At 32.9% G+C, this 15,542-nt stretch overlaps 1 protein-coding gene across 5 annotated transcripts; it reads left to right on the top strand.

Moving 5' to 3' along the window:
* Positions 1 to 920: 920 nt before the first annotated feature.
* Positions 921 to 15,139, top strand: LOC113849010 (probable LRR receptor-like serine/threonine-protein kinase At4g29180). 5 transcript variants are annotated; one of them, XM_027478527.1, is made up of 13 exons: positions 921 to 1,379; positions 2,888 to 3,452; positions 4,331 to 4,824; positions 4,908 to 5,043; positions 5,318 to 5,389; positions 10,648 to 10,719; positions 10,794 to 10,871; positions 11,509 to 11,651; positions 12,196 to 12,413; positions 12,538 to 12,664; positions 13,080 to 13,142; positions 13,428 to 13,617; positions 14,420 to 15,139. In XM_027478527.1, the coding sequence occupies exons 1-13, from the start codon at positions 1,238 to 1,240 to the stop codon at positions 14,679 to 14,681; spliced, it is 2,562 nt and encodes an 853-aa protein (XP_027334328.1). In that variant the 5' UTR covers positions 921 to 1,237; the 3' UTR covers positions 14,682 to 15,139. The 5 variants fall into 5 exon arrangements, with proteins under 5 accessions (XP_027334328.1, XP_027334333.1, XP_027334331.1 ...); XM_027478529.1 differs by having other exon boundaries at positions 1,145 to 1,379; positions 11,554 to 11,651; positions 14,420 to 14,964; XM_027478528.1 differs by having other exon boundaries at positions 1,146 to 1,379; positions 2,921 to 3,452; positions 14,420 to 15,037.
* The last annotated feature ends 403 nt before the right edge of the window (positions 15,140 to 15,542 follow it).

Below are 15,542 nucleotides of genomic sequence, written 5' to 3'. Positions count from 1 at the left end.
TTATATTAGTTATTATAAAATTTAAATATTTTTAATATAATAATTTAATAATAATATTAAAAATATTTATAGTATATTTTTTAGATTTAAAATTATTTTAAACTAAATCTAAATTTTAAAATCAAATTTAAATTAATTTTAAAAAAATTAAAATAGATTAGTTTAAAATTCAATCCATATATTTAAATTTTAAATTTAGATTGATTTTTAGAAATCCAATTCATGCACACCTCTTATACTTCTTTATATATATATATATATTCAAAATAATCTTTTAAAAAAGTATTTAATTAAATTAACATTGAATAATATTTTAATAATTTAAACTTTAATTTATCTTAAAAAGGATATTTTAAATTAAATTTAAATGTAGAAATAATATTTAAAACATAGAAATTTATAAAAAGTGTTTATTATAAATAAAAACACGTAATATAGCAAAAGTTTAAAGAACTTTTTAAACAAAAAAATGAGTAATATATAAAATTTGCTTACAAGTGGCTCCTATGGAGTGAGGTTGACCGTTGACCCCTCCGTCTACGCACAAGTATACATCACTGAGCTTTCCCCGAGCTTCACGCTCAAGTCTGCACCACACATTATCAATTATGGATTTTTCTGCCTTAGCAGATAAACTGCTCCTCATGGATTTAATAATTTTGATAATGGGAATGTTTTCAGGGTGTGGTCGGATTAAATTGTTTCTATAGATTATTATCCATTTTGTGCAAAAAGATTGTTTATGATTCTGTTCTCTCTTGTTTGGGTAATATTACTTTAATTCTGAAGTGAACATGTGTGTATATATATATATAACAAAAGCCACAAAAATATGTGAAATAAAAAAAAAATAATATACAATATCATATGGAATATCAAATTTTGATTGTAATAAAACTAGTAAAGCAAACTGAAACTCTAATTACTTTTGAAACCCACGCATCAATTTTTTTTTTCTCTAAATTTTTGTAGTACAGAAGATTATCACACTCGCCCTCAGGACACGCAAATGAAGTTTGCAACACGCACAGTAGTCAAGAAACGAATCTCTTGACCCAGTCGATGATATGACAATAAGAACTAGCTGTTCAAAAGCACACTGTTATATACATATATATAAGCCTAACAACATATCTCACAAAGTGTGATAGCTGATACTTTGCTTTGAATAAAGTTTTTGGTGAGTTCATGTTCGTCATTCTTCTCGTTGCATAAGCTCGTCTGCATTGCATAAAGCATGGAAATAGGACCACAATGGATTGTCTCCTCAAAGTTGAACACATGGCTATGGTTTGTCTTGGTTCCAATTTTCATTACTCACGCCAGCTCAAGACTAGACAAACCTGTTGGAAGAGAAATTACCAACGATAACCATCCAGGTATCTACTACTAATTAAGTACTAATTTGGCTCAAATTTTAAGAGCATTTGAGTACATTGATGTACAATGTCTCGAGTATATCCATGCAAAATGCTGAGTTTTATTGCTAATTTGTTTAGTTTTCTATTTCACGTATCCAAATTATGTATCTAGTTGACTTTTTTCGTTAACTTGTTAAATCTATTTTATGAAGTTTTGTTCAAAAATTAGAGTTGAAATGATATCTAAAATTGAAGATAAAAATGAATTAATTGAGTCGTAGAAAGGTCCATAGCTTGACCCATATTATATCTAAATTAAGTCATGTTTATTTACTAAAAGCATTAAGTTAATTTTTTTTGGACAAAAAATATCTTATTAGTATTTTTATAAATAAGTCAGTCTTTTTATTTAAAAAAATCGAGTTTAGGTTATTCACGAAAACATTTAAGTTCAACAAATCCACATGTCATTGTTTAGAAACATCATGTGAAAAAATGTGTTGAAGCTTTTAATAGGCTATTATATTTAAATTGCTAATCATTATTAACGATCAAAATAGTTAATATATTTCTTTTATATATATATATATATAATTTACCTTGGTATTGTTACACTGTTATTTTATTTACAGTATAAATAGAAATTCAACTAACGGTTTGAAAAGGATAGTTTAGATATTGTTATTTCAATTCTTATTACAGCAATCATTAAAGAATTCTATTTTTTTAAGTGTGAGATGAGTGTGGGAAACAGAGATTGGAAAGAGAAAAAAAAATGTAATAGCAGAAGAGTTATTCTATTTTGATGCTTCTTAATTCATCACTCTCTTAAATTTATAATAAAAAATTAAATTGTAATGGTTATATTATATTAATCAACAAACACTGAAAATAAAATAAGATGCACTATTAATCAACATGGTATATGAGAAATACCATTCTTTAAGACATGTTTTATCACTATTCCACTATCAAGTTTGCTAAAATGCCAACTTCTTTTCATCAATTCAAGCTTTGTTATTATTTTTTTAAGTCATGGTTGAGGTTAGTTAACTCATTTGATATTCAAGTGACTATGAAAACACTTTATTTAGAACTTGTCAACAAGTCATCTTTCTATTTATATAAATACTTTCTCTGGTCTTATTTATAATATTAACATTTTTTAAAATTATTAAAAATAAAGATTCATTTTCAGATATATAATTTGTTAAATTCTTTGTATAAAATTAATTTTTATTTATCATGATGAATTAGTTATTTTTAAAAAAAAGACAAAATATTATTATTTAATAATATTAAATAGTATATTTTTAAATATTCTTTATTTTTATTTTGTTAATCATTACTCATAGCAAAACTATATAAAATTAATTTACTTACACAAACCATATAAGTCTTTATTATTATAGTGATGATTTAGATGTGCAGATCTATTAATTTTATCTGAACTTGTGCAAATAACATTTTTCCAACGTAGCTCTTCTACTTTCACATTCATATAATCTGACATACATATTTTATAGATTTCATAAGCATAGATTGTGGATCACTCATAGATTACTTGGATCCGGAAACTGGAATTCGGTATCAGACAGACGAAGATTTTGTGGAAACAGGATCGAATCATAAGGTTTCATCAAGTGTGGACCTGAGCTATCCCTACTTTGGGAAACAATTGAATACACTGAGAAGCTTTCCAGAGGGAGACAGAAACTGCTACACCCTAAAACCTAAACAGGGCAAAAATAATAACTATTTAATCAGAGCTTTCTTTTCATACGGAAATTATGACTCCAAAAATGAAACCTCATCTTTCGACTTGTACATTGGGGTCAATTACTGGTACACAATAAATATAGATCTGGACAACGGTTACACCTTTGTTGAGGTTATTCACACTCCCTCATGTGACACTATACAATTGTGTCTTGTAAAGACTGGACCAACAATACCTTACATTTCTTCATTGGAATTACGCCCTTTGAACAATTCCATTTATCAGACAATGTCAAGTACTACTTCACAACCGCTACTGCATAAGCAGTTAAGGATCGATGTTGGCTTCCGTGGATTCCCTACCCACTCCAGGTAATATCATCAACCCCTTACCATGATGAGTTAATGGACGTGAGTTTTTCTCTCATTGCTGCTACTGTAACAAAAATTAATAAATTGTTACTGAGACATAAAAATAATCTCTTGCATTAAATTTAGACATGATATTGGTACAGCTGACAGACTATTCGGACTTCTAAAATGACTACCTTACGTCGATCATGTGAGACAATCATTATTATCATTGTTATTAGCAAATAGTGGGCTTATTTGGGTTAGTTCGCACTTGACTTAGTTTTTATTTGAGTTGGGTTAAAAACAATTCAAATTTCTTTGGGTCATTTCTTAAATTTAATTATTTAAGTCGTACCCTTTAATGAGTATATTTGGGCCGACTCATTATATTTAATTACCTTTCCAATTCACGATTGTGGTCAGCACAACGCTCGTAAACAAAATAATTTCACCATACACTCGATTTGGGGTATATGAAGTAAAAAGAAAAGAGAGAGAGAGAGAGAGAGAGAAAATTGCGATAGATGGTGTAGTATGAAGTAAAAAAAAGAGAGAGAAGAAAGAAAATCGAGGCAAGAAAGATATAAAAATATTATACAAGTATATGAATATAATTATTGTAAAAGAAAAAAGCAGTGGTCAATATTTTAATATTTGAAATAAATGAAATACAATAAATGTTAGTCAGTGGTTACCATTTCTTTGCCATGTATCATATTGGAAGAAAAAAGAAGGATGGTTTTTCATTTTAAGTTAATATTGTAGATTATTATAAAATCTCCAGACCTTTTATACATAGTTCTATTACGCCATAACGAAAGTTTAAAGTTGCTTCTTTTTCCCAACAACATTTGAATCCAAATGTAATCAACAAATAATAATTGTAAATCTTTTAGGTACAAAGACGACGTCTATGATCGGTTGTGGCGATATGACAAATATGAAGTTACAAACAGTTGGCTTCCTTTGGACGAATCAATTGATATGGATCCTTCAACCAGTGCATATAAATTGCCAGCCCAAGTATTAAGGACTGCATCCCAATCACTAAATGTCTCGTACCCCTTGAAATTTGACTATGACTCTCTGTTTAACGACCTGGATACAAATTATGAGTATCGTGTCTACTTTCACTTTGCTGAAATTGAGGCACTTCCACCGGGTCAAAATAGAATTATCAATATCACCCTTAATTCTAAACCCGTCCTCTCACACCCTTTGGTTCTTCAATACATGAAGCCAGTCACCATTAGTCCTCAAGATGCAGTCCGAGGTAGAATTTCATTTAGCATTAGTGCAACGTCAGAATCTGCTGCTCCTCCCATCCTTAACGCCTTTGAGGCCTACAAGTTGATACCCGGTCTTTATTCCCCAACAGACGCTCGAGATGGTTTCTACTACTACTATATGTTGTCTTGTTGAAGAATTAACTGTTTCAGAGAGCCTATTGCTAACATTTTCATTATGTTTTAGCTGGTGCTATTATGGACATTAAAAGCGCCTACCATATCACTTGGCTGAATTGGCAAGGGGACCAGTGTCTTCCAAAGCAATTTGCATGGGAGGGTCTCACTTGCAACTCTGACACCAATCCCAGGATCACAGCTTTGTGAGTACTAAGCTTCTTCAAGTCACTCTATATACCATCTAGGGTACAAGGGGTGATTAATGCTATTAGAAAAGACGTATAAAAAGAGAGGAGAAAAAAGATTTACTTGTGTTTAACATCACCGTAACACTTTAATGCTAGTGGAAGATTATAGCACCGCACATTGTCCAAACAGTGTGTATAAATTTAATTTCTTCTTCTTTTCATGTGTTATGCATTTATCTGTACTTTTGGTTCAAATGACTTGTTGAATTCATGTCAAACATACGAGCAGGAACTTGAGCTCAAGCAAATTGACAGGGGAGATAAATATTTCATTCTCATATCTTACAGTACTAGAAATCCTGTGAGTAGTTATTGTCGTGGCTGATTCATTTTGTGCTCAAATATTATATATACTATGTTAGAAACAGAGTACCAGTATAATAACACACCACTAAAATAAAAATGAGAAAAATAAGAGTTAAAAGAGACAGTATAATAACACACAACTAAAATAAAGATGAGAAAAATAAGAGCTAAAAGAGAGACAATACTGATGATAAAAAAAAAAAAATTTCTGGAAGAAAAAATATAAATATTACACTACTCCTCACTCTAAAATTTACTTCTCAAAATAGGAGACTACTACTACTAAGTACAAGCTCAGTGTAATACAAAATTAGTGGGAGAGAAGATTTTTGGGATAATTTGTTAAGGGACCCCAAGCCCCTATTTATAGCTTAAGAGGGGTCTCCCAAATTTTAACCCACACGATGTGGGACTAACAATTCTCCCACTTGAAGATTATAATTAAATTAATCATATCTTCACACATTACAATTATATGTTGCTTATGTTTCTAATAGGCCATACAAGGATCGACACCATGTAAACTTGTCATTGTTTACTGGTTTTGTTATTATGTCTACTATGTTGTCTTTGGTATGAATTTTCTGCATATCCACCATTCCTTCCTCTACTACTTCACGAACAAAGTGGTATTGTATACCTATGTGCTTTGTTCTGGAATGAAAGGCTGGATTCTTTGCAATATGCAAAGCACTTTGACTGTCACAATACACAGTAGTAGTCTGCTGTTTCTGCCCAAGTTCCTCCAATAGCCTTTGAATCCAGATTGCTTCCTTGCATGCCTCAGTAGCTGCCATGTATTCAGCTTCTGTAGTAGACAAAGCCACAACAGTCTGCAACTTAGATAACCAGCTTACTGCCCCTCCAGCAAGTGTAAACACATAACCAGTAGTAGATTTCCTTTTATCCAGATCTTTTGCAAAATCTGAATCAACATAGCCTTTCACAATAAATTCTGATCCTTCAAAACATAATGCAACATTAGAGGTTCCTTTTAGATATCTAAGGATCCTCTTTGCAACATTCCAATGCTCTCTACCAGGATCTGCCATGTACCTACTGACTGCTCCCACTGCTTGTGCAATGTCTGGTCTAGTACAAATCATGGCATACATAAGACTTCCCACTGCTGATGCATACGACACTCGAGAAATTTTCATCTTCTCTCCTTCATTACTAGGCTTCATACTTGAGGATAATTTGCAATTGACAGGAAGTGAGGTAGAAATTGGCTTACAATCTTGCATGTTGAAGCGCCGCAAGACTTTTAGTAAATAATTCTTCTGAGAAAGCCAAATCTTCCTATCTTTTCTGTCTCGGTGAATTTGCATTCCTAAGATCTTGTTTGCTGATCCAAAGTCCTTGATGTCAAACTCCCTAGCTAATTGTGCCTTCAATTCTTGGATTCGATCTTTGCTGGGGCCTACCACCAGCATGTCATCCACATACAACAACAAAATAATGAAATTATTATCACCAAACCTCTTGTAATACGTACAATGGTTTGAACTCAGTCTGTTGTATCTGAGGCTAACAATGAAGGAATCAAATCTCTTGTACCAACACCTTGGCGCCTGTTTTAAACCGTACAGAGATTTGGTCAACCTGCAAACCAAGTCTTCCTTTCCTTGTTCTTCAAAACCTTCTGGTTGGAGCATATATATTTCCTCTTCAAGTTCACCATGAAGAAAAGCAATCTTTACATCTAATTGTTCAAGATGTAAATCAAACGCAGTACACATAGCCAACATTATTCTAATAGTGGTAAGTCTAACCACTTGAGAAAATATTTCATTGAAATCAATGCCTTCTTTCTGAGCAAATCCTTTAATCACCAGTTTTGCACGATATCGCTCCACTTGATCATTGTCATCATGTTTGATCTTATAAACCCATTTGTTTCCAATGGCTTTTCGACCTTCTAGAAGTGTTACAAGTTTTCATGTCTTGTTTCTATGTAAGGCTTCCATTTCTTCCTGCATTGCTGCCATCCACAGAAAAGCATCTGAACTGCTCACAGCCTCTTGAAAGGTTGATGGTTCTCCTTCATCTGTTAGAAGACAATATGCATCGTGGCTTGCCATCACATAGTCTGAGTGTCAAGATGGTCTCCTTATCTCACATCTTGTTTGTTGAGTTTCTCCATCATTGGCATCATTTGGTTCTTGTTCTGCTTCAGAGTTGTCATCTTCTTTAGCCTTCCTTTCTATCACTACTGAAGTAGTGTCTTTGGTAGTACTGTCATCTTTCTGCTCCTTTTGCAGTTCATTTTCTGCAAAGACTACATCTCTGCTAACAACAACCTTGCGGGCAGTGGGATCCCACAAGCGATACCCCTTAACATTGTCAGTATAACCCAAGAATATACATTTCTTGGATTTTGGATCCAATTTTGTTCTTTCTTGGGAATTGTACATCACGTATACAGGACATCCAAACACATGTAATGAAGAATAATTAGGTGGATTTCCATTTCATATCTCCATTGGTGTCTTCAAATCAATTGTTGTTGATGGTGATCAGTTTATTACATAACAGGCAGTTTTCACTGCTTCTGCCCAAAAAGATTTAGCCACTCCTGCTATTCTTAGCATAACTCTTGTTCTTTCTAGAAGAGTTCTGTTCATCTGCTCTGCTACACCATTCTACTGAGGTGTATAAGACACTGTGAATTGCCTTGAAATACCCTCTTGCTTGCAAAATGCCAGAAAATCACCATCTACGTATTCTTCTCCATTGTCTGTCCTTAAGCATTTAATTCTTTTCCCAGTTTCAAGTTCTACTAGTGCTTTGAATTCCTTGAACACTGGAAACACATCTGACTTCTTCTTGATTGGGTATACCCACAATCTCCTTAAGTGATCATCAATGAATGATACAAAATATTTTGCTCCTCCAATAGATACTTCTGGTGATTCCCATACATCAGAATGAATCAAGTACAGTATGTGTCTGCTTCTTGTAGTCACGTTGCCAAACTTTAATCTATGCTGCTTACTTGTCACACAGTGCTCACAAAATGGTAAGGTTACCATTTTGAGGCCGGGCAAGAGATTACGTTCTGCTAGAATTTTCAGGCCTCGTTCTGACATATAACCAAGTCTACGATGCCACATCATTGTTTCTTCTTCTTGACTAATTGCAACTGATGCATCTGCTTCTTTCAACGTATCTCCCAAAAGCATGTATAAATTGGTTGTGATCTTTTCTGCTTTTATCACCACTAAGTTGCCTTTAACCACTTTCAAGATTCCACCTTCAATGTAGATCTTGCAATTGAGGTCATCCAATTGCCCAATGGATAATAGATTCTTTTTCAAGCCCTTCACATGTCGTACTCCTTGAATTGTACGAACAGTACCATCATGCATTTTCAATTTGACAGTACCAATTCCAACAATTTCTAGGGCATGATCATTTCCCATGAACACGGATCCTTCCGAGATAGGTTCATAATTGTAAAACCAATCTCGACATGGAGTCATGTGCCAGGTTGCACCTGAATCCAATATCCAACATTCATGAAGTTGTCTTCCACCTCTAGAATTTACTGCTTCACTATATAAGATTTCACCATCATCTGAGGTACTTGCAACACAACCTTGAGAGGTTGATGCTTCAATATTCTTCCCTCCTCCACTCTTCTTGTTCCAACAATCTTTCTTCACGTGCCCTCTCTTGCCACAGTTGTAGCATTTGAGCTTCTTCCTTCTCTGAGATTTTGATCTACCATGATTCTGACTCCCACTGGAACCATGTTCCATTGATCTTCCTCTCATCATCGTCAATGCTTCTACCTGTTTAGAATTTTCCAGTCTATCTTCCTTATTCTTTCGCCTGGATTTTTCTTCAAAAACTGCTCTAACAACATCATCAAAGGATAGACGATCGATAATGTTGTTGTTTGTTATATTGATGATGAGTTGATCAAATGAATCTGGTAAACTCTGGAGTAGAAGCTCCGCACGTTCATTTTCTTCTATGTTGAAATCTGCGGCTGTAAGCTGAACAAACAGCGTATTCAAATTGTTGATGTGGTCTGTTACTGATGTGGACTCACTCATTCGAAGAGTGTAGAGTTTCCTCTTCAAGAATATTCTGGTGTGAAGTGACTTGACCTCGTACAACTTGATCATTGTGTCCCAAATCTCCTTTGCAGTCTTCTTCTCTGCAACACTGGATAACACTGAATCTGCCAATGCCAAGTGCAAATTGACAACAACATTGTTATCCATTTCTCTCCATTTTTCTTCTGAAATATCTACGGGTCTGCCTTCAATTGCATCAAGACAATTGTTTTTTCTCAAAATTGCTCTTATCTTCAATTTCCACAAGGAGAAATTACTCCTATAAAATTTCTCTATCTCATATTTTGCTGCCATAATTTCTATCTTAATTATACCGACTTATGTAACTTTCACTGTGAATAGTACTACCTACTGGAACAATAATAATGGTAAACTGTGAATAAGTACACACTATATATGCACTTTTACACTACTAAAAAATTGTATACCTAGTAACAAGAATAATTCTTTTCTGATGTGACAGATCAGACAATACTGCAACCACATAGCATACTAAGAATTTTCTCTAGCACTATACCAATGTACACTACAGCGAAATAATATAAACAACCTAGAAGCTCTGATACCACTGTTAAGAGCAGAGTACCAGTATAATAACATACAACTAAAATAAAGATGAAAAAAATAAGAGCTAAAAGAGAGACAATACTGATGATAAAAAAAAATATTTTCTAGAAAAAAAAATATTACACCACTCCTCACTCTAAAATTTACTCCTCAAAATAGGAGACTACTACTACCAAAAGCTCAGTGTAATACAAAATTAGTGGAAGAGAAGATTTTTGGGATAATTTGTTAAGGAACCCCAAGCCCCTATTTATAGCCTAAGAGGGTCTCCCAAATTTTAACCCACACGATGTGGGACTAACATACTAAAGCATTGGCTCATTATAAGCCTCACTGGCAGTATTATGCCAGCATTTTGTGTACAAGTTTACGCGACTGCTCCAAATTATAAGGAAAAAACGTAGATATAATATTATAGACGCTTAATATTGTTCTTCAATTTTTATCTTATGCTTTCATCTGAATAACTAAATTATTGGCAGTTACTAATTTTAATTCAAGAATAGAACAAACAATATTCATAATTTTGTATCTATTTTTTGTCCTTTCTGTAATCTGCCCACCTGAATTTAATCCATAATGCGAAACAATGTTCCAGGGATTTGTCAAATAACTATTTAGAAGGACCTGTGCCAGAATTTCTGGCAGAATTAACCAAGTTAAAATTACTGTAAGTTTGGTGACCTTTAACTTCTTTCCTTCCTGTTAGGCACTTGAGTAATATATATTTCACTGTCTTTGCAGTAATCTCACAGGGAACAAGCTTTCAGGCCCAATTCCTAAGGCTCTCAAGAAAAAGGCCGATACAACTCTGCAATTGAGGTTTCTAGTATAATATTTTATATTCTTTGGTTCAATTGTAGCCCTCCTTTTCATTCATTTGATATTCCCCACAATATAACGAATTGTGATTTGTTGATTGATGCAACAGCGATACTGTAAAATATGTTCATATGGCTATATATATATACCAGTTAATGAGCGAAATATGTAAAAAGAAAGATATTAAAAATTTAATATCTACACTTAACATCATTTTTTATTTTAACACCTTAACAAAATTTATATATTTTAGCCCTTATAAAAACCAGTCCCTATTTCTTGCTGATCAACAATCAGCAATGGTGAGAATGAAAAAATTAAACAACATGATGCACTATGCGTTTAACTTCAACCCCTTTGCCTTTTAGATCTGTAAGTAAATTGGAGAGGTTGTTTGTATCTTTTAATATATTTTTAAAATACGTGTATATATATATATATATATAAAATAAAAATTAAAAGAGATAAAAATATAGATATTCGGTATTAATTTTAGTGGTTCAAACAAAGGCCCTTCATAATAACTGAATTTCGATGATGTATGATTGAATGTCAGTAGTTTCAAAACCTATTATTATATAATGCAAAGGTAATCCATTGTATGATAACTAATATCGTACACTTTGACCTTTTTCAGTGTGACTGATAATCCTTATATTTGTATGTCTCATTCATGCGAAAGGAAGAACTTCGTTGCACCACTTGTTGCTTCAGTTTCAGCTTTAATTGTAATCATTTTGATTGCTCTTGGATTTTGGATAATCAAAAGAAGACCGAAAGGTATTTAATGTACTTGTACCCAAGTTTCATGACTGAATGAACAATGCTATGAAGTACCTTGAAGCTATAATCGATTTATGTGAATATATTTAGCAGTTACTATTGCATGAAGAAGTTGGTTATATGTATAGTTTTGTCTTCAGTTGCCTTAATTCCTTCGCTTGAGCCTTTGGTATACTTAGATATAAAATCATTTGAAGTTTTTATCTAAACAGGTTTAAGAGATTTTGCTTTTGACACAATTATCTCTCTATTAGAGTCTAACTCTCCTAAAAGTTTTTTCTGTATTATGTTTAATGCTTGTATCAGTAATTTTAATTGAAAAGCTTTTGTAGCTTTTCTACTACCAAACGATTAACTTCTATAAATTCTGAATGGAACCATTAAAGAGATGTCATACTTGTACAAACTTATGAATAATTATTTCTACAATCAAGAGAAAGATAGAAAGAGAAGTATGAGATAAGACATGAATGTTGTGATGAAGAGAGATAGTGAGATCAACTTTGCTTCGTTTTGATTCGGTTTTTCTTTATTATTATAGTTATGCGTTCTGATTCTCAAAAGGGTAGATCATTGAAATACAAACATCGAGCATTCAGTTATAGTGAGATTCTCAATATTACTGAAAACTTCAAAACTATTATTGGAGAAGGAGGATTTGGAAAAGTTTACTTTGGCACTCTGCAAGATAACACTGAAGTCGCTGTTAAGTTGCTTTCACCATCATCAATGCAAGGTTATAAGGAATTCCGTTCTGAGGTCAGATACAGCACTCAAGTTAAAACACGTAATTTCAAATTTGATGTTAGTAAAGTAATATTTACATGGAAAATCCTACAATGTTTTTTAGTTAACTTTGGAATGGCTAAAATTTGGTACGCAGGCACAACTTCTTATGATTGTTCATCATAGAAATTTGGTCTCTCTAATTGGGTATTGCGATGAAGGTGATATTAAAGCATTGATTTATGAATACATGGCCAATGGAAATGTCCAACAGCACTTATCAGGTAATTTCTATTTTTCTCGAGTAATCAATCTATCGGCATGCATGATAGATTTAGTGTGTATTTGACACACTGAAAATTCTGTAAACGTGGATCAACCATAGAAGCTACAGCTAATAGCATTGAAGTAAATGTGGATCCATGCTCATTCAAACGTGAATCCCAACATGTTATTATTCTATCCTACTAACATAATATGAACAAAGGTGGAGTGCAAAACCTACATTAACTTTTCAGTGCACATGACATGATATCATTAGAAGGAACATGAATAAGGCAGGGAGGCTAAGAGGAGGAAATTTAATTTTGCCTAATTTTTCATTTCTGAGTGTTTCTACAGAACTGCAAGTGTGACGTCTATTTATTTTTCCATGTGAACCAAAATAAAATGGGCATGTTAATATATATTTGTGTATAGTGGACAATCCAAATGTCTTGAAGTGGAATGAGAGACTTATTGTCGCAGTGGATGCAGCACAAGGTATACAATCCATTTCTATTTCTATTTAGGACAAAACTTAGGTACAAATTTTTAATGTACTTTTACTATTATTTCTAATCACAATTAAAGTTTAACTTCAAACTGCACAATAGAAGTCGTCATTTAAGGTTATCGCAATTTATTAAGGTGAAACGCTAATGGTGATCGGAAAAATAACACCAAAAGTACTTAATTGCACCTAAGTTTTGTCATTCTATTTATGGCAGTTTGTGTTTCTTGCTCCATTTACTCTAATCTAATTCTCTCTTTCTTATGGACTTTTAGGACTAGATTATCTGCATAATGGCTGTAAACCTCCTCTTATCCACAGAGATTTGAAGACTTCCAACATATTACTAGATCAGAACATGCATGCCAAGATTTCTGATTTTGGTCTATGCAGAGCTTTTGGTAACGATATTGATTCTCATATATCAACTCGTCCTGCTGGCACAGCAGGTTATGTTGATCCAGAGTAAGTAATATTAGATTTACTGAAGTTCTATACTTTTGCAGTATTTACTCCGCAGCTGCTTTTTTTTTTATTGAAGTAGTGGATTTCATGGCTTTGAATTGAAACTACCCTCTGAACAAATTAAACGTGCATCTCTTACTAGTTTAAAACAATGTTAGCTTGTTTAGAGTTGCCAAAGAGATTGTTGTCTAAGGATTTCATTGGTCAAATTACATAATAGGTAGTGTGCTGTTTTCAGTTTGGTTTCTATGTTTATTCCTTTTTAAACCCTCCATCCTTACCAATTGATTACTATAGAGTGGATGTAATGTTGTTCAAGTAGAGCAAATGAGATAAATTTACCAATGACTTGAATTACTAAACGTTCTAAACAAAATCTTTGAATCAATCAAAACAAGATGAAACTTGAAGCTCAACAAAGCTTACTCATTTAGTTTGAAAAGGACATGAAGCATCCTATCCTCTATTTTTCTTCCCATTTGGAAGAGTTTACGGCGAGCTTATAAAAATAACTTGCGACTCTCATAACTTCTTTTCAGCTTATTTCAGTTAGGTATTCGATGAACTTATCAGAATAAGCTCTTTTGAACTCATTCCCAGAAATTTTACGGTGAAATATATGCTATAAGGTGTCGTGTAGTAAGAGCTTATTGAAGAAACATAAGCTATGTTTCAAATACACCCTCACTACAAAAAGACTTCCTTATTTTAGTTGATATCTTATGTAGTTAAAAAATGGAGGGAAAAGATGCGATACACAAGCTTTGGGTTCACTAATGCAGTTTGTTTGTTTTCTTAATAGATTTCAGAGAACTGGAAACTCAACTAAGAAAAGTGATATCTACAGCTTTGGGATAATTTTATTTGAGCTAATCACTGGGCAACAAGCAGTATTAAGAGCACCTGGAAGAAAGATTCACATCCTTGAGTGGGTTATACCAATTGTTGAAAGAGGAGATATTCAAAATGTTATTGATCCAAGGTTACAGGAAAAATTCAATGTCAATTCTGCATGGAAAGCTATAGAGATTGCCTTATCTTGCATTTCACCAGTTGCAGCTTAAAGGCCAGACATAAGTGAAACATTGGCAGAGCTAAAGGAATGTCTACCTTTGGAGATGGTTCAGAGACAAGCTGAAAGCGAAATAAGTATAGTTGATTCAAGTATTTCTCCCTCAGCTAGGTAGCTACCATGCAATGATCTCTTGTGTGCTATTTTATGTCACTGTTATTGCCTTAGTACAATTTCTCATTTATGTCACAATATACATGGAAGAATGTGCATGAAAAAGCAACAAATGATTAGTAGTTTACTCTTAAACCAAGGATTTGACAGAATATTAGTACTCAAATTGTGTGCCTTCTGTGTCAAGATAACTTTGTTATCCAATTTATAAAAAAAATCAGTGTAGATAATTTTTATAATAAGGATGCATAAAACAAGCAGTGTTCATGAAATTTGAGCCATATTGGCTTTTTCATTTGTATCCTTTGCATTGATATTTTATGAGTTTGGATTTTGTCCTCCGTACGTACGCGAGAATAGGACTATCTAATTTTATTTTTATTTAAGTAAATTAAAATTTACTTAAGAAAATCCTGCTAGAAGATTCAGGAAAAAAAGAATGGAAAGATAAAACAAACGACTAATGAAATGCTTAAAAACATTGAAAATTTAACAATTTTACAAAAAACAAAAGATGGGTTCATTATCGTTATGAACACAAATTCACACTTCCCAGAAAAACTCCACTATTGACTCATTGATTAGAAGAGTTTCTTCTTCTTCTTCTTCTAAGAGTGTTACACACACAAAATAACAGTGATGCATTGGAAGGGTACTCTCTGCTAAAGAATAGAGATTGGAAATTGAAGCAAACAAAGGAACTTTCTCTTCTGTACTTTTAAGGTTTATTTGATGAGTT

Source organism: Abrus precatorius, unplaced genomic scaffold (genome assembly GCF_003935025.1).
Source record: "Abrus precatorius isolate BTA unplaced genomic scaffold, Abrus_2018 Scaffold9, whole genome shotgun sequence".
Classification (NCBI taxonomy): domain Eukaryota; kingdom Viridiplantae; phylum Streptophyta; class Magnoliopsida; order Fabales; family Fabaceae; genus Abrus; species Abrus precatorius.
Note: the sequence above shows the minus strand (reverse complement) of the source record. Positions and strands in the feature narration are given on the sequence as shown.